At 47.0% G+C, this 23,843-nt stretch overlaps 1 protein-coding gene across 2 annotated transcripts in view; it reads left to right on the forward strand.

The window, feature by feature from the left end:
* The first annotated feature begins 6,320 nt into the window (after positions 1 to 6,320).
* WNT11 (Wnt family member 11) overlaps positions 6,321 to 23,843 on the forward strand; it is a 28,652-nt gene continuing 11,129 nt past the window's right edge. Inside the window, exons 1-5 of one of the 2 annotated variants that reach the window (XM_030458546.1) lie at positions 6,321 to 6,472; positions 16,721 to 16,956; positions 17,708 to 17,821; positions 17,906 to 17,985; positions 19,464 to 19,756. In XM_030458546.1, the coding sequence (XP_030314406.1) occupies positions 6,390 to 6,472; positions 16,721 to 16,956; positions 17,708 to 17,821; positions 17,906 to 17,985; positions 19,464 to 19,756 (806 nt within the window). In that variant the 5' untranslated portion in view covers positions 6,321 to 6,389. Of the gene's footprint in view, positions 6,473 to 16,720; positions 16,957 to 17,707; positions 17,986 to 19,463; positions 19,757 to 23,843 lie in introns of both variants that reach the window. The other variant, XM_008495188.2, reaches the window with a different exon arrangement.

Genomic DNA, 23,843 nt, shown 5'->3' on the forward strand with positions numbered 1-23,843 from the left:
GGGATCCAGCAGAGATGCTGTGAGGAGAGGCTGAGGGAGCTGGGGGTGTTGAGGCTGGAGAAGAGGAGGCTCAGGGGAGAGCTCATCACTCTCTGCAACTCCCTGAAAGGAGGTTGGAGCCAGGGGGGGGTTGGTCTCTTTTCCCAGGCAACTCTCAGCATGACAAGAGGCCATGGTCTCAAGCTGTGCCAGGGGAGGTTTAAGTTGGAGATTGGAAAGAATTTCTTTCTGGAGAGGGTGTTCAGGCATTGGAATGGGCTGCCCAGGGAAGGGGTGGATTCTCCGTGTCTGGAGCTATTTCCAAAGAGCCTGGATGTGGCACTGAGTGCCATGGGCTGGGAACTGCAGCAGTAGTGGATCAAGGGTTGGACTTGATGATCTCTGAGGTCCCTTCCAACCCAGCCAATTCTCTGATTCTATGATCATTTCTCACTGACCTGGTTTCTTACTCTTTATCCCACCTCTTGACTTCTATCTCCGCTGCCCTTCTGTCCTGGAGAACATGGAACTTGAAGCTCCCATGAACTGTGCTTCCAATTTCTTAAGGATTTCCAAGCATCCTGCAATAAGAAAACTCAATAAACTGTTAGGACTCAAAAAACCCATGCAGACTGGGGCCATCTCCTTCTCTCCAGATTCCCCAACCACCATTTTTGCCCATTCTTTTCTTACTGCTGATATTTACACCATGAAATCCTAGTGGTGGGACTTGCTTTGCTTGTGTTGTGTTTTCACAGCCCCGAGCCCAGCAGGTGCTTAATGCAAAACCATGAGTATTACTACTGCTACTTATTCCTTCTCCTCATATTGATTAATAACAACTGGATTTTCCCAACAGCCCTTTAAAAATTAAGGTAATTTGGAAAAAAGCTATTCATACAGAAATCGGGGCATTTGCACAGCAAGCTGGGCTGCAATAGATATTCCAGGCAATTTCCTCATGTAAATAAGTCCTCCTTGGAGAACCCTGACAAAACCTCCTCCTCGTAGGTATGTTTTGTTTTTTTTTTTTTTGAAGGGGGGAGGCTGTAGGATGGGAGGGAGGGCTGGGGAAATGGAAGTCTCAAGCAGTTTGAGTGCTTATGGGCAACTGTCACACAAAGAAAAATGGATATACTGTGCAAAGCTGCTGGCAGAACTGGGTCTTAAACAAATAATATAGTGGCTTTGGGAATTTGGGATTGTGTATACAGGGATCTTTGCAGTTCACATAGGAAAGCCCATTAGTGACCTGTGTATATGAACGCAATCTTTCCGGCACAGGGACACATACATAAAAATATTATCCTATATAAATAGCTGTTCTGAAAATAGACCTTTAAGAAATTTATTCTGAGTCTCTTGGTCCTGAGACTAAAGCATTTATTCTCCTCTTTCCTTTCACCTCAACCCCACCATTAAACTGGGTGATCAAAATGACACCATTACACTTGCAACCAGCACTGTTTGTCCCCAGGCCAGGGCTGACAAAAATGTCTTAAACTCAGATTCATGAGGCCTGAGGTTGAGAAGCCAGTTGTGTTTTAATTTCTTAAGGGTTTTTCTTATTAGCCCTTTTTTCCCCTTTTTCCATTCTCTTTCTCCTTCTTTCTCCTTCTCCTCCTTTCTCCTTTCTCCTTCTTTCTTCTTCTTTCTCCTTTCTCCTTTCTCCTTCTTTCTCTTTCTTTCTCCTTCTCCTTTCTCCTTCTTTCTCCTCCTTTCTCTTTCTCCTTCTCCTTTTTCACTTTCCTCTTCCTTTTAATTTTCCTTCTCCTTTCCCTCTTCCCTTTTCCTTTTCCTTTTAACTCTCCTGTTTTCTTCTCCATTTCCTTTTTCCTTCACCCTCTCCTTCTCCCAATCCCTTTTGCTTTTCCTTTTAATTTTCCTTTTTTCTTTTCCTCCTCCTTTTTTCCTCTTTTTCTTGCTTTTTGTTTCCCTCTCCTTTTTTCCTCTTTTTCTTGCTTTTCGTTTCCCCCTCCTCCTTTTTTCCTCTTTTTCTTGCTCTTTTCATTTCCCCATTTTTTTTTTTTTTTTTTTAATTTTCCCCCTTCTTTTCCTTTCCCTAGCAGGCACTCCTCAAACCTCCATCCCCGACAGAGCCCTGAATGCCAATATCAGATCTCAGACCTGAACTTCCCACCGATTAAATCCAGATCAAAGACCAAGCGGTGTCTGGAGGAGCCCTGGGAGAGGGTAGAGAGGGGTGATGGGGGTGGCTTGGAGGGACAGCATCGGGCAGGACCTGCAGGACCAGCGCTGGAGCTGCCTCCGGAGCTCCGGGCAGTGATTTTTTAGCCTCGTAGGAGGAAATCCACCTGACAGCCCCGTGAATGAAAAGTATCTTTGTCTTTTAACTGGGAAGTCGCTGGCACAGCCCAGCAAGCGCTAATCACCCTCCGGAGACGGGAACTTTTTAAAAAGTTTCCGGTGAAAACACGAGCTGGCTATTTTTATTTTTTGGTGGTGGTGGTGGTGTTGGTAATCATTAACCTCTCATTAGAATAACGCCCTTAATTAACAGTTGCAGCACCGAATCCAAGAGCTCCCAACCATTCCCGGGGGGGGTGGGGGGGGGGAGATATCCCGGGGGATGGGGTGGGAGCTGCTGCCGGGGCGGGGGCTGTCTCCTCGTACGCGGAGCCCCGCGGAGCCCCGGCCCCTTTCCGCGGGGGGATCCGCGGGGCGCGGAGCCCCTTTGTTATGCTAATCCGAGCTGACATCACGCCGCATATCAAAGCCGAGGGGGCCGCATATAAGGCGGCTCCGCGGGGCCGCCCCCGGCAGAGCAGCCCCGGCCCCCGCGCAGCCCCGGCCCCGCCGCGCAACCGCGCAGCCCGGGCGGAGGTAAGAGGGAACCGGGATCGGGACCGGGACGGGGACCGTGGGGTTTGCGAGGCTCTGCTGGGAGCTGCGGGACGAGAAAGTGCTCCGGTGGGTGCCCCCCGAAATGCTGAAGAGGTGTGAGGAGGACTGGGATGGGTAGGGATGTGCAGGGGGAGGATTGGTGGGATGCAGGGAGAGGGGAGAGCCGGGTGGGATGGAAGGAATAGGGAGGCTCCAGTGGGTGTAAAGGAAAAAGGGAGAGCCTGGGGGATTCAGAAGAGGGAAGACTCTGGGGGTGCAGGAAGAAGGGGGAGCCGGGTGGGATGTAGGGGGAAGGGGGATGCAGAGAAATCCTGAGGGATGCAGGGAGAAGGGAGACCCAGAGGATGCAGGGAGAGGGGAGACTCGGAGACTGCAAGGGATAGGGGAGACTTGGAGGATATGGGGAGAGGGGACACCCAAGGGGATGCAAGGAAACTCGAGTGGGATATAGGGAGAGGGGAGACTCAAAGGGATGCAGGAGAGAGAAAAGGATGCTGAGACCGGGTGGTGTGCAGGAGAGGGGATAGGTTTGGAAGCTGCAAGGGAGAGGAGAAACTCAGAGGCTGGAGAGAAGGAGGAGACCCAGAGGTTGTAGAGAGATCTGAGACTCAGGGGCTGCAGGGGAGAGGAGAGACCCAAGAGCTGCAAGGGAAAATGGACACTCCAGGGGTTAGAAGGGAGATGCAGAAGGGTAGAGGGATATATAAGATCCAGGGGCTTCAAGAGTGAAGGGAAAAGCTGGGGGCTGCAATGGAGAGAGGAGTCCGTGAGGCTGCAGGGTAATGGGGACACCCAGGGGTTGCATTGGAGAAGGGAGATGCAGAGGGCTGGAAGAGAGAGGGGACATCCAGGAGCTGCAAGTGAGAAGAGAAACTGCATGGAGAGGGGAGACATGGGGGCTACAAGCAGCTCTACCACCCCCCCCTTCCCTGTCCCTGCTCCCCATCCTCACTGAGGGTCATTTGGGGATGAGCAATCCCCAAACCACGCTCCTGGAGAGAGCTGCAGGTGAGCAGCAGGGTCAGGTGGATGTGTTTCCTTCTTAGAAAGCTGCAAAAATCTGAGAGGCATATTCACACTTTTATATGTATAATTTGTGTTGCCTGTTCCCTTCCCTGGGACTGGAATCTCAGAGGTGTCAGCCGGGAGAGTTTTCTGTGAAAAAGAGTGGAGCTGGTGAGGAGAAAAGGGAGCTTGGAGTTTAAAACTGCTCCTTTTTTTTTTTAAAGGAGTCCTCAGGCCACTTGCTGCTGGTTTGATCAGTGACCCAGAGCTCTCCTGAGCTGTAAACATCACGTCTGCCCCAAAGAGTCTCCCTCCTTCCCTCCCCTCCCCTTGCAAATTCCTCTTGCAAACGTAACCTGTGCTGGGCTGAGTGGAAAAAAGAGTTTTTACCTTCCCAAATAACAGGGGTGTGAGTGCAGACCAAGCTTGCAGCTCTTGGAATGGGATTTTGGGGGTGTTAGATCATTTCTATTCTCCTCTGGGGAGGAAAAAAACTCCAAACTGTGATTTTTTAATTTTTTTTTTAATTTTTTTTCAAGGTGGGGGGCAAAGCAGAGGGTGATGTTGGCTGGTCAGGGTTAGTGAGAGGGTTTTAGACCATCTGAGACATTTTACACCCAACTCTTGTGGTGTTCAGCAATTCACAGGCAGGAGATAAGAGGTCTGAAATATCTAAATGGACACTAAAAGGCAGGGGCAGGATTAAGGGTTGAAGGTTTCCAGTGTACTCATGGCAGAACGGGGGTGGGGGCAGATGGGAGAAGAAGCAAAAAGCTTCCAAAAGATGAAAAGATACAGAAATATCCTGAAATAGGAAATGTGCCTGGATGGTTGTGGCAGCACTGCTTTCAAGGGACACATCAAACCCAAATCAGTGTGGGCACTAAAGCAAAACAACCCCTAGTGATGAAATCCTGCCTCCCTTGTAGTCACTCAGAGTTTTGTCTTGGACTTCAAGGGAGCCAGGAAGTCATCCCTAGAGGTTATTAAAATCCTTTGTAATAACAGCACTTCTTTAGTAACCCTTCACATCAGGCACTGGGGTTTGGGATAGCCAAAAAGCAGCCTGAATGGAAAAATACACTGTAGGTGGCAGAAATCTTCCTTTTCCCCCAGATCAAATTGCTCCCCAAATGGGAATATTGAGGCAGAGGGGACAAATCCAGATCTGGCTCAGGTGGGATCTGCTTTTCTCAGCAGAAAGGAATTCCTTGGAGTGATGCTGATTGCTCCAGCCATTCCTGGTCCCATCTCAAACCCCTTGGAGGGGGATGTGTGGTCAGAGCCAGCTTGGGGATGCCAACGTGCCATGGCATCATGGGCTGTGAGACTCCAGAAATGTGGCAGGCAGATTTTTCTGTTTATTTTGTTATTAGCTTTCTTGGGGGATGAGAAATCACTGCAAAGACCACAAAGAACAGCCCGGAGCTGTGCCTAAAGGGAATAACTGAAGGGAAACCCATTTACTGCTATTAATACCACTGCTAAAATAAGCAAGTCATGCCCTGGAGACAGAGAGGACTTCTCTAAGAATTTAAGTCCTGCTGCACCTGGTTTGTTTATTTGTTTGGATTGGAGAAGAGAAAGACAACAAAGCCAAAAAAAAAAAAAGAAAAAGAAAAAAAGGAGGGGAGGGGGGGGATTCCTTGAGAGTTTTTGTCTCCTCCTGGCTGCTCCCTGGAGACAGAAATGTGTGTTTATGAAGTTGCAGCCCTTTCCGTGAGCTCCAGGTGCCCGAGGACTTGGAAGAAGTGAGAGGCAGAGTTAATGAAGTGAGAAGGAAAGCAGAAGGGAAAGAGCAAAACCCATTTGTTGTAACAGATCAGACCGAAACATCTGCAGGGCACGGGCACCTGCGTGAAGTTGGGAAATGCAGTTTTGATCATTTGTCTTCTCTGCAGAAGAAAGAAGAGGGGAAAAAAAAAAATAGAAATCCAAGGAGAAGGAAGGCGGAGATGGATAGATGAAGATTGGAGTTTGCCTTAAAGATTTATCTTTTTTTTTCTTCTTCTTTTTTTCTTTTTTTCTTTTTTTCCCCGAGCAGTTACACAAACTTTTTGGAGAAGGGAGGGAAAAAAAAAAATAGTGAGGCAGCGAATGAAGTTTTGCCATGTGCAGGGTTAAATGGAAACACACAATCAGACCATAACTCAGGGTGTAATTCAAGCCATACGGTTTGTCTGTCTGTTGACTCGAAAGGTTGTATCAAGGCTTGGCGAGGGAGGGGACTGAGAGGGGATAATCCAAACTTTTTTCGTGATTCATAAACCACTCCTTTGCAATTTGGATAATAGATCTCTCTCTCTCTCTGGTGTGCGTGTGGGGACAACTGGCTAAAACCTCCGAGTTCACTGTCGCTCCTGCTCTTTCTTTCTCTCCTTCCAGGTTGTTCACCTCCAAGGAGGAGCAACACCCAAACTGCAGGGAAATAAGTTGTGCAGAAAATTAGGAAGACTCCTTTTTCTTTTTTTTTTTTTTTTTTCTTTTTTTTCCTTTGGAGAAGCTAATTTCCTTCAGCAAGTGGGGGGCCGGTGGAGAAAATGAAGCTGAGTCCGCGATTTTTCTTCGCTGGTTTTCTGTCTCTGATTCTGCAGACGGGGCTTTGCTATGGGATAAAATGGATGTAAGTACCTGGCTCTGGCTCTGCATTTTTAAACTCTTTGTGGGCATTGCTGGTCTCTCAGTCAGTTTTGCAACTGCTCTTCGGGGCACACTGTAAAGCCCTTTAAGGAGCAGCAAGCGCTGCGTTTCTCTGGGCATTCATTGATTTCGAGTGTGTGTGCTAGGGGCTTGTGCTAACAATATGTCTCCGTCTTCTTTCCAAAATATGCATGATTTAGGCTCGTTTTTTCTCCCCCTCATTGATACCAAAGGCAAGGCACACACTTGAACGCTCACATGAGCCACTTAATGAAGTTTCTAGCATTAGCTCCTGCCACGCTGGGAAAGTCTCCCAGCGGGACCACTGCTCGTGCTGAGTAGGAGCTGAGAGCAAGAGGGACAGCAGCTGAGATAATGCCCCCAATCTCCAACCACAGGGGATGCTTGACAGATAACATGGGGTTTTTTTTGTAGACCTTTTAACCTTTGGATTTCACGAAGGGTGTTAAAAATGAGGCGGGGGTGGGGGGAGTGGGGGAAGGAGGAGGATGGTGAAGAAATACCAGGGAGTGTGGTCAAATCTGGATTGAGTTTCCTCGGAGGTAATGTCACTGCAAACAAAGTGAAAACATCCCTATCTCATTTCTTTGCTAAAGCAAGCAATCAATTAGTTGCTTACTGGAAAATAAACAAACAAGCCCCTCTGACACCCATCTGGTTTCAAGTCTTCGATGAATGATCTGTCTTTTCTCCTCGGGTTTGAAGCTGAGCACAAAATAAATAAGGGGATGTGGGGGCTTAGCCTCAAATGAGCATCTTCCTTATTTAAAAAAAAAAAAAGAAAGAAAAGGTAATAAAATGCCTGGGAGAGTCTGTTGTGCAGGATACGGTCCCTTGGGGTGAGGATCTTGGGGTTAGGTGGGGAAATTGGCAACAAGAAGTTCCTGCTTTGTTTCTCCTGCCACAGATCCTAGTGCTGGGTGTGTTTCCCATTCCACTGTCCCACTCGTGGTCATTTGAGGCTTTCCCCACACCAGTTTTTGCAAAGGCTTTCTTAAATTTGGATATGTGCAAATTAAGATGTCTTGTTGGAAGCAGTGTTTTCCCTGCCCTGAATGCAGTCAGGGGAGAGAGGACATCCCAGGTGGAGATTCCTTCTCTCCAGAGGGGGAGACATCCAACACAAATGTCTAGAGATGTCCTCTGGAGATGCCATGGGCTGCAGGGAGCTGCTTGAGACCACATATCCTTTTTTTTTTTTTTTTTTTACATGCATAAAGAGAAGCAGAGTGAATCCCTCCAAAGGGTGTTTAAATACAAATGGTCAGGCAGGAGGAACAGTCACCTACTACAGAGCATCTTCCATTTGCTCTTTCCATACCTTAAGGGCCACCTTGGAGGTAGAGGAGAGTCAGGATATGATCTGTTCTTCACGCTCTTGGCTTTACACCTTGTAAGAACCACCCCACAGCAGAATTCCATAGCACAACTATTTCTTTCCACCAAGTTTACTAAGCATTTAGGTTCTCAGCTTTGCATATATCCAGCACCTTGCCCAAAGGTGTTCATCTCCCCTCTGCAGGACACTCAACAAAGCAGAACCTGGACTTGTTTGCAAGAGGACATCACACAAATAAAGCTTTTTTCTAGCACCTTGATTCAGCAGGACACTTATGGACAGACCTAGAACTGAGCTTGCATTTGGGTCCTGCTGAAGCAAGGAACAAAATCCCCAGCAAAGGGCTTGGGTTCCTCCGTAGGAAAGGAGTGAGATGAGTTTCAGAGGGAACCTGATAGCACAGTGATGAGTTGTAGACATGAAAAAAAAAGGCCAAAAGGCAGGGCAAGGTCTCTAATAGCTTTGCTGGCAAAACCAGCTTTTCAGATGGTAAGTGGTTAAGCCTCAAGGGTTTCTTTTGGGGATGGGGTGAGGGAGAGGCTGTTGGAGGGAAGACGATGTTGCTGCTCCTCCCCTTCCCAGCAGACATATCCCCTCTTTGGAAAAGCAAGTGGGGAAGATGAAAGCTGGGATTAAAGTGGCATTTGAAGCATGAACTGCATCCAGATGTGCCGCCAGAGCTCCCCTCACACCTGTTGAAAACCTGGTGGAGACCTGCACTCCCTATCCCAGGGCACTTCATGCTACTGGGATGCTGCCAGATGGGATTTCACAAAATTCTGCTGTTGTTTTTACTTTTTTTTTTTTTTTTTTTCATTTGCAGTTACTCCTCCCTTCCCCACCCTTGTTTTCCTGTGGAAACAGAGGCCAGTTCCCCCTCCTTCCCTTTCCATCAAACTTTTTTTTCCCCTCCCAGTTTCCACCATCCTTGGGGCTGGGGGAGCATCCCCGGAAATGGTTAAACTCTTGGCAAAAGGAGACCAATGCTCCCAAATCTCAAGCAGCACCTCAGAGCCCTGAGGATTCAGAGGCTGTACAACCAAACCGTGCCCCTTCCTTCTTCTGAATGGAGGCAGGGGGAGGTGGTGGAAAAAAAAAGACAGGATGAAGAGGGAGGAAAGTGCTACGAGATGTTTTTCAGTCGTGGGTTTGTCTCAGTGGTCTGCCCGCTGTGCTGTTGTTGTAGGCACGGTGCCAGAGGAGAGCTTCAAAGAGGATTTGGGAGGGGAGAGGAAAGATAAGGAGGTGGGTTTTGCCAGCCTGGCAGGCTGGGTTTGCAAGCCTGAGGAACTGGGGAGTGACTGACATGGAAAGTGATAGGAAATTCAATTTTCCTTCGGAGCGTGATGTAATTGCAGGAGGAGAGGGGGAGAAGGGGAAACACACTTCTCAAGCCATTTAGGACTTCCCCATAACACGAATATCACTTGTAAATTGGTAAAAGCAGAGAGAAGTTAAAAAGGAGTTATTTGTTTTATTTTCTTTGGCTTATTTTTATGAGTTCTGTGGTCCAGACCCCCAGCTGCTGTAAATCGGCACCATGGACTTCCCTGCCATGGAGGTGTGGTGGGTGCAGAGTCAGCAGCTGATAAACCTCCTCTGGCTCCTGGAGAAACTTCTTGTTTCCTCTTGCATCCCAGGAAGGATGCCCGGGTGTAAAGGAGTCAGGGTACAGGCAGAATTTCTCATCCAATTCATCTGCACCCCTGAGACTTATTTTTGAGTTCTCTTCTCCTCTTTTCTCTTCTTTCTTTCTTTCTTTTTCTTTCTTTCTTTCTTTCTTTCTTTCTTTCTTTTCTTTCTTTCTTTCTTTCTTTTCTTTCTTTCTTTCTTTTCTTTCTTTTCTTTCTTTCTTTCTTTCTTTCTTTCTTTCTTTCTTTCTTTTCTTTCTTCTTTCTTTCTTTCTTTCTTTCTTTCTTTCTTTCTTTCTTTCTTCTTTCTTTCTTTCTTTCTTTCTTTCTTTCTTTCTTTCTTTCTTTCTTTCTTTCTTTCTTTCTTTCTTTTCTTTTTCTTCTTCTTTCTTTCTTTCTTCTTTCTTTCTTTCTTTTTCTTTCTTTCTTTCTTTTCTTTCTTTCTTTCTTTCTTTCTTTCTTTCTTTCTTTCTTTCTTTCTTTCTTTCTTTCTTTCTTTCTTTCTTTCTTTCTTTCTTTCTTTCTTTCTTTCTTTCTTTCTTTTCTTTTCTTTCTTCTTTCTTTCTTCTTTCTTTCTTTCTTCTTTCTTCTTCTTTCTTTCTTTCTTCTTCTCTTCTTCTTCTTTCTTTCTTTCCTTCCTTCCTTCCTTCTCTTCCTTCTCCTCTTTCTTTCTCTCTTCCTTCCTTTCTTCCTTCCTTCCTTCTCTCTTTCCTTTCTCTCTTCTTTCTCTCTTTCTCTTTCTCTCTCTCTCTTCTCTCTTTCTTTCTCTCTTCTCTTTCTCTCTCTCTTTTCTTTCTCTCTTTCTCTCTCTTTCTCTCTCTTTTCTCTCTCTCTTTTTCTCTCTCTTCTTCTCTCTCTCTCTCTTCTCTCTTTCTCTCTTTTCTCTCTTTCTCTCTTTCTCTCTTTCTCTTTCTCTTTCTCTTTCTCTTTCTCTTTTCTCTTCTCTTTCTTCTCTCTTTCTTTCTTCTTTTCTTTCTTTCTTATTATTGTTTGTTTGTTTGTTTCAGGTTTTGGGGTTGTTTTTTTTCCAGTGCTTTGTGGTCCTCAGGTCTTGTTTTACATCCCAGCTCTGGGTAGGTGAAGCATCCATCAGTTTCACTCAGAGATGTCTCAGGGCCGATGTCCATAGGAACTCTCTCACCTTTCCCATCTTTTTTGCCCTCTCTTTAGCTTTCTGGGCCAGGGGGGTCAGAGCTTGGCCCAGCAGGGTTGATGGAGCAATTAATCTGGGGAGAGCTGAAAACTCAATGAGCACTAGAGGGAGCTGTGGCCAGGTGTGTGGCTGCAGATGTTGAGATGTGGCTTGTGAGGTTTTTCTGCCTCCCCAAGCATTGGCATCTCCTCTGCCCTTGTGCTAAGAGACAGGCTGGACTGTCCCTCTATGTCCTGTGTCACCCCCAACATGAGAGTGGTTGCAAAGAGGACGAATGCAGCAAATGTTTTGGGTTTGGTGTTTTGTTTTTTTTTGTTTTACGGTTTATTTTGTGTGTGGTTTGCTGGTTTTGTTGACTGTTTGTTTTTGTGGTTTTTTTTTTTTTAGTTTTTTTAGGTCTTGGGTTTTTTTGTGCAAGGCTTGCAGGATCAGCCCATGACACCAAGCAGTGGCATTCAGAATCCCATAGTTTTTTAGGCAGAGATTGGTCACTTTGGGAAGTCACTACCTGTCCCTGCCGTGGTGTCCTAGACCTATCCCATGCCCTCTGGAGCACCATTCCCAACTCCAAGGTCAACTTTACTGCACAATTCCCATGGTTAAATCCCAGCCTTCCAGGAAAAAGTAAAAAAAGGGCGACTCAATCATCAATTTTGGTCAGCCCCACGATGTCCCCCAGCTCACTGGCCTCTGGCAACACCGCAGCCAGCAGAAAGCAGAGGAGAAAATGGAAAGATTTTTGTGCTTCCCAGCAGCTCCTGCTTTTCTCCTTCAGCTCCATGTGTGTGTTTGAGGGGAGGGAAACGGGACGCGGGCGCCTGCGAGGAGCCCGTCTGCCTGGCAAAGGGCTTGCTAGATGAGCTGCTGGGAAAGGCCTGCAGGATGGGGATGGAGGGCTGGGGGTGAGGAAAAGGGTGGGGGGACAACGGCTTTGAAGTTTTGCTCTTCGCTCCGTAGGCAGCTGAGGAAAACTTGACAAAGCTCCCCAGCCTTCCTTGGAGCTCCGTGAGCCAACTCGCCGCTGGCATCGACTTCAGTCAAGCTTGGGCTGGAAGTCAATGGCCTTGTGCCCACTACTGCCAGTGCTGGGTTTGGCACTGTATCTGAAAGCAGCTCTTATTTTAAGCTTTTACTTCAGGATTAGTTTTTTTTTTTTTTTTTTAGTTTTTTAGTTGTTTTTTTTTTTCCCTCCCCCCTTACTCCTCTCCCTCTTCTTTATTTAGTTTTTTGTGTGGTTTTTGGGGGGTTTTGTTTGGTTTGGGGGTTTTGTTTTACTATTTAAAGCCTCCTCCTCTCTTTTAAAAGGCTTTGCAGAACTCCCTAGAAGAATTTACCAGGGGATGTGGTGGCTTTCCCAGTGCTTGTGGTCCCCAGACCAAGACTGATGGAAGACAGGGGCACAGGGCTACCTCTGACTGCCAGGAGAATAGAGAAGGTGTTTGGAACAGCTCTGTGAGCCCTTTCCAATTGAAAACCTAAGAAAATGAGGCTCCTGCAGATTAAAAAACTTCAATGAGATCGGATGCCAAAAATCCCCAATCGCTGCCTCTTTTTGTTAAAATTTACCTCCTGCTTCACCCTCCAGAGAAATGTCATTTTTGTCTAAATCGTTTTGTTTCACCCAAATCCCTGCAAGATCAAGGGGTTTAGGAATAGGCAGGAAAAAAAAAAAAAAAAAAAAAAAAAGTGCCTTTGCAGAAAGCAAAGGGGAAAATTTGGAGGAGAAGTTCATGGTTTTACCAGCAGTCCCTCTGAGAGACCTTCTTGTGTCTCAAGGGGGATGTTGGGGAGATTCCCCCTTCTTGGAAGTGTTGAAGGACAGCTTGGAAGTGGCCTTAAGCAACCTGGTCTAGTGGAAGGTGTCCCTGCCCATGCCTGGGGTTGGAAGTAGATGATCTTTAAGGTCCATTCCAACCCAAACCATTCTATGCCCTACAGAGAATCCACATCGTAAAGAGAAGAAATCCATCTACATTTAAGGATGTTTTAGAAGGCACCAGTACTTCACTGATTAATTCAAGGATTTTTTTCTCCTTCTGGCTTGACCAGGAGCAGTGTCCTGTGCCCAGTGGTCCCTGTAAACCAAACCCCCTGTGGGTTTCATTGATATCTGCTGAGATCTGAAAGCATTTCTCCCAGGCTCCTATGAATAGTCTTCTCATGGAGCCCAAATCTGCAGGAATGGGCCCACACCTCTCAAAGGATCTAACACTGTAGAGCATTCATGTTTCCAAATTAATTTATTAACCACCCCAGATAATTAAAAGGGTAAAGGAAAGCCATGATCCATCCATGCATCATATTTCCTTGGTAATGATGTTTATGGTTTTGTGTCAGTATTCATAACTTCAATCGAAAGCCCTTCCCCTGCTATATATATAAAGCAACAGATGTTTGGTTTGGAGCCTGTTTATTTAAAAAGGTGGGTCAAATATCTGTATTTTTTTTTTAACCAAAAAAACAACCACCCCTCAGTTGTCCTTGGCTTTCTGGAGAGCAAAGGATTGGGCAGGAGGGTCAAGGGAGGAGACCACGCCATTAGCAGAAGGAAAGGGTGGAAAGAAGCATTTGAAGGGTGGCAGCAGGGAAAAGCCCCATGTGCTGCTCCTCCTGTGTAAAGTGTGAGCCCAAAGAAAGGTTTTTATCAGGGTTTATTCCTTAGACAGAGGACTAAAGGTTGTTTTCCCCCAAGGGCTTTACTCAGGGTTGCTGTTTCCCCTCCCAGTCCTTATGGTTGGGTGAAGATGGGGTAGAAACCCATCACCAAACCCACCATGAACAAGACTCATGAGGGAACATGATTTCCTCTCCAGTGCCCCACAAGTGGACTTTGTTCCCCATCAAATGGTTTTTTCAGGAGGCAGGAGAAGGTGTTTTTGGGCATCCCTCCCTGGTGCTGCCAGAATTTGGGGAACAGGGAGAGTTGGTGCCTTTTCATGGGCAGAGTTTAAAGTGACAAGGGGTGGAGAAGACATTTCTGCATGGAGGATGGAGACTGAGCCAACCTAGGCTGTCAGGGCATGGACTAGATGACCTAATGGGCCTCTCACATTCCTGATCTGTGATTTATAAATGCACTTTTTGGTCTCTGCAAGTGACTCCAGTAACTGTGAGTTTTCTTTTCCATCTCCATTACCCTTTACTTTCCCTCCCGACACTTGGAGATGTTTCCAATTATAGGTCCTCACAAGCAGAGGCATGAGGTTCAGACCTGGGAGATGTTCAGAAAACACCTTCCTCCTTCTTGTATTTTTATTCCTGGAGGGCTCCCTGGAGCTCAGCTCATTGGATGAGAGCTCCAGCTCATTGCTGACATTTACTGAGTTCTCCCCAAAGGAGCCATAGTCCTTCCTCTCTGTACCATTTGGCAGATATTTTCCCCTCTTCCAGAAAGGGAATTTCTTCCTTTTTGCATGATGAAACTGCTTCTCTAATGGTGATCATTTCGGGCCACCTGTAGTAACGGGATCTCGTTGTATCCCATCCCCTTTCTTCACAACAGGGATGCTCTTCAGCCTGAACTCAGCTCTCATCCCAACTTGCAGGTTGTTATTTCTGCTGTTCCTAACTTGTCTGCAATGCTGAGGTGCAGGTGCCTCAATGTAGCCTTCCAGACCCTTCAAAGATGCCAGAGATCTCTAAACAGGGTCAGGAGATGTGTTGCAGGACCTCTACATCTTCCTGAAGGGACAAGTGAAGCATCTTAAGGCCTCTGAAGTGTCACTTGGCACCTCTGATTAGAAAACTGAGTTGCTGGCCCATGGCACAACCATATCTCAGGGACCTGGAGCATTCATCATCTGCCTGAAGCTCAGGCTGTGAGGCTCTCCCATTTTTCCTGTCTTGCTCTGCCGACTTCTTGAGCATTTATCATTTTTGTTCTATTAGTGACGAGCTGCTTTGGCCTCTTGCCTGATTTGCAGTCCAGCCCATTCCTGAGGGTTGCTGATAGGCTTCCTGGGATAAGTTTTCACAGGTTTCTGGTGCCAAGTGCTAGGGGTTGGACACATCTCACCCAGCTCTCTGCTTATACAGTCCAGATGTTTGCATCTGGGCTCGGTGCCTGGGTTCCCTCTGTAGGCAGTGCAGAAAATGAGCAAACTTGGAGGGCATGATCTTGTCCTCAAAAGCACATGGAGTTAATTACTCCCTAGATGTGGCTTTTTCTTTCCATGGCTTGAAGAAGGATTACAGTGAGGTCCACGCTGCAGTCAGGTGACACTCATATTGTCCAAAGGTTGATGCCTTTACCTTCAAGGACATGGGATATCTGAGATACCTGGCCACTCAGAATATCACCACCAAGTTTTGCCTTCAGCTCAGCTCCAACACTGGTTCACATCTAAGACAGGATGTGTTCCCTTCTGGGGGTGCCCCTCTCCAGACAGGGGGCATTGCCAGGGACTGAGATGAACCACGGGGCAGAATATTTGACAATAAAATATTTCACTTTTTCCTTTCCCTCAAAATACACTGCCCAACACTCCTATTTGCTCTATATTTAATGGACCTCTTTAAATATATATATATGATGTATATATGTTTACATAGCTAGCAGAGTGCTGGTTTCCCCTTCCAAGCTTGCCACTGATTTCCTAGTGGCAGAAATGCCAAACTCCAGCCACTGGGAATCTGTTAATGGAGACCAAGCAAGGATCACAGCTTTTTTCTGATGGAAGAGTGGTTGGGGTTAGTAGCTATGGAGCAAGAGCTCCAACATATACAGCAGCTGCTTCAAGCCAGCCTTGAGGGAGCTGGTGGAGCATGGATGTGTTTTCCTGCAAACCAAAGATCAGAGCTAACACTCCCAGTCTTGGTTAAGGCTCAATTTTAGCTCCATTTCCATCTCATTTAGCTTCTGAAGGACATGGATGTTACAGTAATAAAGTGAAATGCACCCAGAAATGTGTCTGCTAATAAGTCAAACTAACCAAGATGGCTTAGGATGAAACTGAAAGGCAGCACATTTAACAAGGAGAGAAGGAAATATGTGTTAAGGCAGTTGTGTTGCCAGGATCAGATGCCAGTGACTGAAGCAGCCAGCTAGAAAGTTGTTTTATGGGAATGAATAACATTTATGACTGCCCTAAGCACATCATAAAGACACAAAGAGAGTCACACACCAGGCTTCTGCTGGTTGCTGGGGGTGCTGGGGGAAGAAGAGCACAGCCCAGCACGATGCGTGGCACCAGTTGCTTTTTTTGCTTTTTTTAACCTGGAAACATTGGCAATTGCACACTAGCAAAACCAAAAAGTGGTCTTTGGGGTGTTGTTGGTTTCTTCCATGGCAACATAACCTTCTGGTGCTGGATTTTGAGCACAGCACTTTCTTTGCACATACTGGCTTTGTGTTCCTGCACTGCTTTTTTGGGAGAGCTGAGGAACAGACTTATCTACGTGCAGCAGCAATGGGGTTGGTGGGGGCCCTTGGCATTAATTCTAAGGGAAAGCATCTGTTTTGCAAACTTGATGGCTTTTCCCTAGGACTTGCAGGGGATTTTCTCCATAATTAATTACATGACATTTAGTATAATCCTTAGAGAGTGTGTGTGACAGATGCTGAATACAAAACACTGATAATACCAACTTCTTTTTCTTTTTCCTTTTTTTTTAAATTTTTTTTTTCCCTCTCCAAATACCACGGTCTTGGAAGACCCAGCTTTCTGTTATCTTGGAATTGAGGGGTCATTTTTCACTCTGTTGGGAGGTCCATCCTCCTCATTCTTCTAGGAAAAAACCCTACCCATAAGGATTTACACATTCAGTCAACTTGGCTTATCACCCAGCAGCTTTGTCCAGGCTCCCCTGGATGCTGGAGTGAAATGCACACTTCTGGAGGGTATTTCTACCCACTTACCTTAAACATCTACTTTACATGAGAGGAATCACTCTTTCAAGTATCTCTCACCAGCTTAAACTAAGCACTTACAGGTAGCTAAAATTAAGATGAGCACAGGCTAAAACATTCACTGGGCTGGAGGTAGAGAAGAAATTAATATTAACCCAAAGATTAACCTTTTTTTTTTTCTTTAATTTTTTTTGTGTGGGGGATTTAATGCCTTTTTTTTTTTCTGCTTGTCTCCTCAGAGCTCTGTCCAAGACTCCTTCAGCTTTGGCCCTGAATCAAACCCAACACTGCAAGCAGCTTGAAGGCTTGGTGGTTTCCCAGGTGCAGCTGTGCCGCAGCAACCTGGAGCTGATGCAAACCATCATCCAGGCAGCCAGGGAGGTGATAAAGACCTGCAGGAAAACTTTCTCAGACATGAGGTGGAACTGTTCTTCCATTGAGCTGGCTCCTAACTACCTCCTGGACTTAGAAAGAGGTAAAAAAACTACTGCCCACTCAGCCAGGGACATGAGGAGAGTCAACCAGAGTTTTGTGGATGCCTGTGGGGCTGGGAGGGCTTCTGCCACACATGGAGGGATGATGTAGCCTGGTTGTCTTGTTCTTTCAGAACATGTTGGTCCTGTTCTCTGATTTATCATTATGGTGTCAGTCAAGCTCAGGAAGCTCTTGAGTCTGAGATGTGGTTGGTGTCCCACAGCTCTTACAGAGGGTGCCACCAATCTGGTCTGCCTGTCTCATCAGGAGTCATGGTGTTCTTGCTCACAGTTGTGGAGCTGCTGGGTTGTGTCCATCCAGAGTTTTCCAGCAGCATGTGCTCCATGTGAAGATGCTCAGCCAGCTGTCAGTGGGTCAGAGCATCCTTACCCACTCGTGCTGCAGCTCTGCAGCCTCCCACCCCTTCTCTCAGCTCCACACAAACCAGGACCATGGAGCTGCCTGCAACCATCCTCCAACACGAGGAGAGTCCATGGGGGGAGCTTCTTCAAATGCTCCAAGAGCAGATTGCACCACAGTGGCCAAGTTGCAGAGGTCCATGTCCCTCTTTGTCCTACTGGGATGTTGCCTCTCCCTTAGGATGTGTGCTCCAAGCTGGTGATGCCCTGGGAGGTCTCAGCTGCATGGAGCTGGTGTGTTTGCTGCTCTGTCTTGCACAGATGGTGTGAATCTCTTCTTGCGGAATGTTTAGGTGTCCCAGGGGTCTGAACTGGAGTTCTTGTCTCTTCCAGGCACAAGGGAGTCAGCATTTGTGTATGCCCTTTCTGCTGCTGCCATCAGCCACACCATTGCCAGAGCCTGCACCACCGGGGACCTCCCTGGCTGTTCCTGTGGTCCCATCCCAGGTGAGACACCTGGACCTGGGTATCGATGGGGAGGATGTGCAGACAACCTCAACTATGGTCTTATCATGGGGTCCAAATTTTCAGATGCTCCCATGAAGATGAAAAAATCAGGATCACAAGCCAATAAACTGATGCATCTGCACAACAGTGAAGTAGGGAGACAGGTAACAAATCCACGAGAGTTCCTGTACTTGTACAATCATCTGTAGGGGTTGGTCACTGTGTGAGGGTCAGGGTCTCTATCAGCTGATAGCAAAAGGAGCAAAAGGTTTCTCCCAGACTGCTCTGAACTCCTTTGGCCTGCTGAAGACTGTGTGGCTATATGACCCGTGTGGCTATACGACCCGTGTGGCTATACGACCCATGCTGGGACCCAGCAGGTCCTTAATGCTCTTCTCAGCCCTATATAACTCTGGGTGGGATGTCTTATTGCCACTCTTCCCACACCCAAGGATGGCTCCAGGTTGATTATCCCAGGAGGTGTGGTGGGGATGGGTCCCATTGTGCTCTGCCAAGGGTGTTGTGCCCTAAAGGTGTTGCAGAAGTGGGGAGGTTTCTCACCTGGCAGATGTATCCAGCAGCCACCCCTGCAGCCAGGAGGGCTCATTTTTCCTTTGCAAACTGCTTCACTGATGAGGATTCTCATATCTGGCAAAAGCTGCTTGGAACAGCTTCCATTTAGTGGAGGGATAATTCTTGTTGTGCACCCTGCTCTGTGAGCACCGAGGTGCAAATCCCCATCACAATCCTCCATGTAGCTGGAAAAATGGGTGGAGGAACTGTCAAGGTGACCCCTGCACCCAACTCTGGGGCTGCGGAGGTGCCCTAGCCTGGTCCTACCACACAGCTTGGTCCTTCCAGGGCTGCCTGCACTTGGGTGCTATAACAGATAAAACTTGGAGCACATTGAGCTCATCGCCAGGTTGCCACGTAACTCACCTTTGCAGAGCACAACCATGCTGAGCTTGCCACCCCTGAGTGTTTTTCTCAACCATCCCCACTGTATCTGAGTGTTTTATTGTTTGGTTTGGGGTTTTTTTCCCTAATTTTTATTTTCTTAATCTCTGGAGTTTTATTTTTAATTGCAATGGGCAAATTTTTGCTTGGGATGTAGTGTTGCCATGGCTGATGCATTCAGCCCTTCCTGGCAATATCCTGGCTTCCTAGAAATGATAGAAATGCAGAGCCAACGAAAAAAAGACCTTTTTAGCCCCCCAAAAAGCAGGGTTAAGGTGCCCTGAACTTGTCAGAGCCTTGATATCCTTGTTACCCAAAGCTGCTGGAGGCAGAAATGGGTATTAAATATCTATTTATGGATTGCTTTGATTTTCCACTCTTTAGGAATTTAGAGGATGGGAATGAAGCTCCGTGTAGATACCTGATCAAAATTGAAAATACTTTTCTGTCTGCTGGTTGCAGAAGCACCTTGGTGAAAGCAGTCTTGGGCTGATGGTGATCACCAAGGAGCTGTGGGGTCTCATTCCCTTTGCACAAGAGCTACTCCAGAGTGGCTGTGCAGAAATCAGAACAGCAATCCTTTCCTACAGCAACCCCTGCTAAGAATCTACCTTCTTTAGGAAGCTTTTGAGATTTTTGGAGGTAAGAGAAGGGCATCTCCTAACTTCTACGTTCCTTTTTGCAGGTCTTGAAAGCCTCTCTTGAAATGAAATGTAAATGCCATGGAGTTTCTGGGTCATGCTCTATCAAGACCTGTTGGAAAGGCCTTCAAGAGCTGCGGGACATTGCCTTGGACCTGAAAAACAAATATTTATCAGCCACCAAGGTCGTTCACAGGCCCATGGGCACACGCAAATACCTGGTGCCCAAGGATATCGACATCAGGCCGGTTAAAGAGACGGAGCTGATTTACCTGCAGAGCTCCCCTGATTTCTGCATGAAGAATGAGAAAGTGGGGTCACACGGGACTCAGGACAGGTGAGGTTTTCTGCAGCAGGGGCTGACTGCACTCTGAGCCACAAAGAGGGGAGGGGAGGAGGGGAATGTGTCTGAAGGTGTCAGGGTTTAACACTGGCCCAGCAATTAAACTGAATGCCAGATGCTCCCTATTAATCCCCCTCCCCGATAAAGAAAGGAGAGAGAATAAGGGAGAGAGACTGATGGGTTGGTAAATGAACTACACAGCTTTAATGAAGCAGGAATGAGAAATAGGAAAAATGACTAAATCTATACAAATAGACAGGAAAATTGATCCCAGGTTCCTCCCCCCTTTCCCCCAATAACTCTCACGTCACCACCCAGGCTGCAGGGCAGCCCTGGGAAAATCCAGGCTGGAATCCTGGAGTCAGCAGCAGTTGGGAGCTGGAGGCAGGAACACACAGATTCAGGCTGGCATGGATCAGGAGCAGAGGCAGAGGAATGGATGGGATCCTCCCAGGATGCCCAAGCAAAGAGGGAGAGGGGAAGAAGGGGAAGCAGGAAGGGGTTTGAGCCTGGGGATCCCTCCCATTTCTCCTGAGGATGAGATGGATGGGATGGAATCCTGTTTGCTCAATTCTGGCATCTCTCTTGTCCCTTCCTCCCCAAAGGAGGGTTCCAGGTGGGATCTCTTGACTCCTTTTCTCCTTTTGGAGGGCAAAATGTTCCTCAGAGCTGAGCAGTGTCCCTGGTTCTGCACCCCAGGCTCCAGCTGGAACTCTAACCCTGGAGTGGGATCAGTCCCAGCAGCAGCCACTGCCTGAGAAACTTGCTGTTCATTTCAGCAGTGCAGCTGCTTACAAGAGACTCAGCTGAAAGCAAAAGTCCAAGGCAGAAAATTCCCTTTATCCTGCCCCAAACCAGGACAGAAGGAGAGGGAAATAATTGAGGAGATAGCACATGCATGCAGGAATAGGATATCTACAAAACAGTGTGGTCTGCAGGTGGCTGTGGCCAGGACGAGGCTGCAAACACCTTTGGGTTATGCAGGAGGGCACAAAATACCTTTCAGGTTTCCCCAGGCATCACCCCTGTGGGAAGTTGTGTTCTTCACTGTGCTGTGTCTCTATAAGTCATTTCTTGCAGCTATTGCTGATGTGATGAGTTGTTACTCTACCTAAATCTCCTCTAAGCAGACAAGTATTAACCCATCTAGGACCAGTGATCCTCCCAGGCAGCCTTAAAAAAGCCCTGGAAACTGCAGATTAATTTTTAGGATTTTTCTTCCTTTGCAATTAAAAAATCCAGGTGTGCTTCTGTTACTAATATGTCTGCAGAGGAATTTTTTCTTCCCATCAGTATTAGTGATTTCATGTCATTCTACTCAAACCTCCACTGGGCCCAGTGCTGCCCCTTTCACAGGCAGCAGACATGTCTGTCTCTTCCCAAAATTCTGTTTAATTCCCTCCAAGAGAAACCAATCCCATATTTCAGCAACCTAGACTTCTCTAGGTAAGAAGGAAATCCTTTGACAGCCATAACATTGTATATTTCCAGAATTTTGCAGAGTTTTTCTCAGGTGGCTGCAATGGATCTATTTCAAGCTGCTATCTGCCAAATTAGTGTTTCTCAGACAGATCTTATAATTCTTTATTTTTTGTGGTTCTTTCTGGTGGACATTCAGAAAGTCAAGGTGCACGCTCCTACCCTTTTGTGGGGTGTCTTCATTTTAACTCTTGTTGGACACAGTGGTCTTTGGATTCCTTTGTTCCAATCGAGAGATCACAGAATCATAGAATCATAGAATTGGCTGTGTTGGAAGGGACCTCAGACATCATCAAGTCCAACCCTTGATCCACTACTGCTGCAGTTCCCAGCCCATGGCACTCAGTGCCACATCCAGGCTCTTTGGAAATAGCTCCAGACACGGAGAATCCACCCCTTCCCTGGGCAGCCCATTCCAATGCCTGATCACCCTCTCCAGAAAGAAATTCTTTCTAATCTCCAACCTAAACCTCCCCTGGCACAACTTGAGACCATGGCCTCTTGTCTTGCTGAGAGTTGCCTGGGAAAAGAGACCAACCCCCCCTGGCTCCAACCTCCTTTCAGGGAGTTGCAGAGAGTGATGAGCTCTCCCCTGAGCCTCCTCTTCTCCAGCCTCAACACCCCCAGCTCCCTCAGCCTCTCCTCACAGCATCTCTGCTGGATCCCTTCACCAGCCCACTTGCCTCCTTTGGACCTGCTCCAGCACCTCAAGCTCCTTCTTGAACTGAGGGGCCCAGAACTGGACACAGGACTCAAGCTGTGGCCTCCCCAGAGCTGAGCACAGGGGCAGAATCCCTTCCCGGGACCTGCTGGCCACGCTGTTCCTGATCCAGCCCAGGATGCCATTGGCCTTCTTGGCCACCTGGGCACACTGCTGGCTCCTCTTCAGCTTCCTGTCAATCCAGACTCCCAGGTCCCTTTCTGTCTGGCTGCTCTCCAGCCACTCTGTGCCCAGCCTGGAGCTCCCCATGGGGTTGTTGTGGCCAAAGTGCAGGACCCGGCACTTGGCCGTGTTGAACCTCATCCCATTGGAATCAGCCCAACTCTCCAGTCTGTCCAGGTCCCTCTGCAGAGCCCTCCTGCCTTCCAGCTGATCCACACCCCCCCCCCCCAGCTTAGTGTCATCTGCAAATTTGCTGATGATGGACTCAATCCCCTCATCTAAATCATCAATGAAGATATTGAACAGAAAGAGAGATTTTGCTATAATGGAAAGGAAGGAAATTATCCAAACGCAGAAAAGTTACTCTTTTGATACTTTTGATTCATAAAAACTAGTTGGTGAGAGGAGATACCCTTTGGCAATGGTCAATTCATTTGGAAACACCACTTTTTAGAAAATAGATCAGCATTTCACAGGTGGAGCTGAGCAGGAGATGATGATGGTTGGGCAGGACAAGTGTGGGTTTTTTAGCCTTCTGATGTTTTGTGACAATTAATGTTTTTTATCCTCCATTAGGACCAAAACTAATAGCCAGGCTGTTCTACAGGAGCTCTTACCTGGCAGATTTGTGGCTGACATTTGTGCTCAGCCCAATAATGAAGCAGTAATTAGAAAGTGAAGATGTTTATGGGTCACTGAGGATTGTAGGGAGGAAAAAAAGCACATGTTGAAACTGGTTTCTGAGGGAAAATGGCCTTTAAGTGGAAGTGATGTGGTTTTCTGGATTTGTGTGGGTTCTGATGAATTATCTTTTGATAAAGACTTCTTTGTTGTGCCACTCGCTTTTGCAACAACAACAACAAAAATGAATGTGGAGGCTATTTGGAAATCAGTTTTATGGGATTTGCATGAAATCAACAGGTTGTGTCAAGAAAATAAAATAAATTAATTACAGATTGGCCAAGTAAAACATTTTCCATGGGCTGAAATCCTTTTAAGAGGGGAGGGGGCATGACTTTTTCTCCATCTAATTTCATTTTACAGCAGATTTTTGCCTTTTTATCCCAGCTAGAGCTGAAAAATATGTCAAGGTCTTGAATGATTTGATTTTTTCTCCCCCCTGAGGATAGGAAAATGTGTATTGCAGGCATCTGTTTATCCCAAGCTGGGCGACAGCAGTGATTGTGAGCCTGCCAGGCAAGGGTCCATGGGAAGTGAGACTTAATGAGGATTTAGAGGACTGAGATATAAAGGCAGGAGGGGGATGACTTTCAAAAAGAACCTGTCAAGAAATACTCCTTAAACTCAGATGTGCAAGATGGCGATGGCTGTGGGAGGGGAGGAGAGCAAGATAGTCCCATGTTGAGCTGCAGGCATCTCTCAGGCCAAGTTTTCAGGTCGTGTGTAGTTACACTGATTTTCATCACAATCCTTCTGCCAGTTTTTGAGAAGGTGCCTGTTGGCTCAAAACTGGCACGGGTAACACAAGCCAGAGCAGCTCCTTTGCCTGCATTAATTTAGCAGAGAAAATCAGTGTAACACAAGCCCATTGTGCTGCACACAAGCCCATTCTTCCTGGAGGGGAAGAAGGAAAAGGAGGTGAGCTTCCCTAACCTCCTCCTCCCACGGATGCCTTTTCCCCTTCTCAGTTTTTCCCTGATGGAGAGAACATCAAAATGTGTTTCAAACATGTGGCTCTGTTACTGACAGTCACAGGGT

This window comes from Calypte anna, chromosome 1 (assembly GCF_003957555.1).
Source record: "Calypte anna isolate BGI_N300 chromosome 1, bCalAnn1_v1.p, whole genome shotgun sequence".
In the NCBI taxonomy this organism is placed as follows: Eukaryota; Metazoa; Chordata; class Aves; order Apodiformes; family Trochilidae; genus Calypte; species Calypte anna.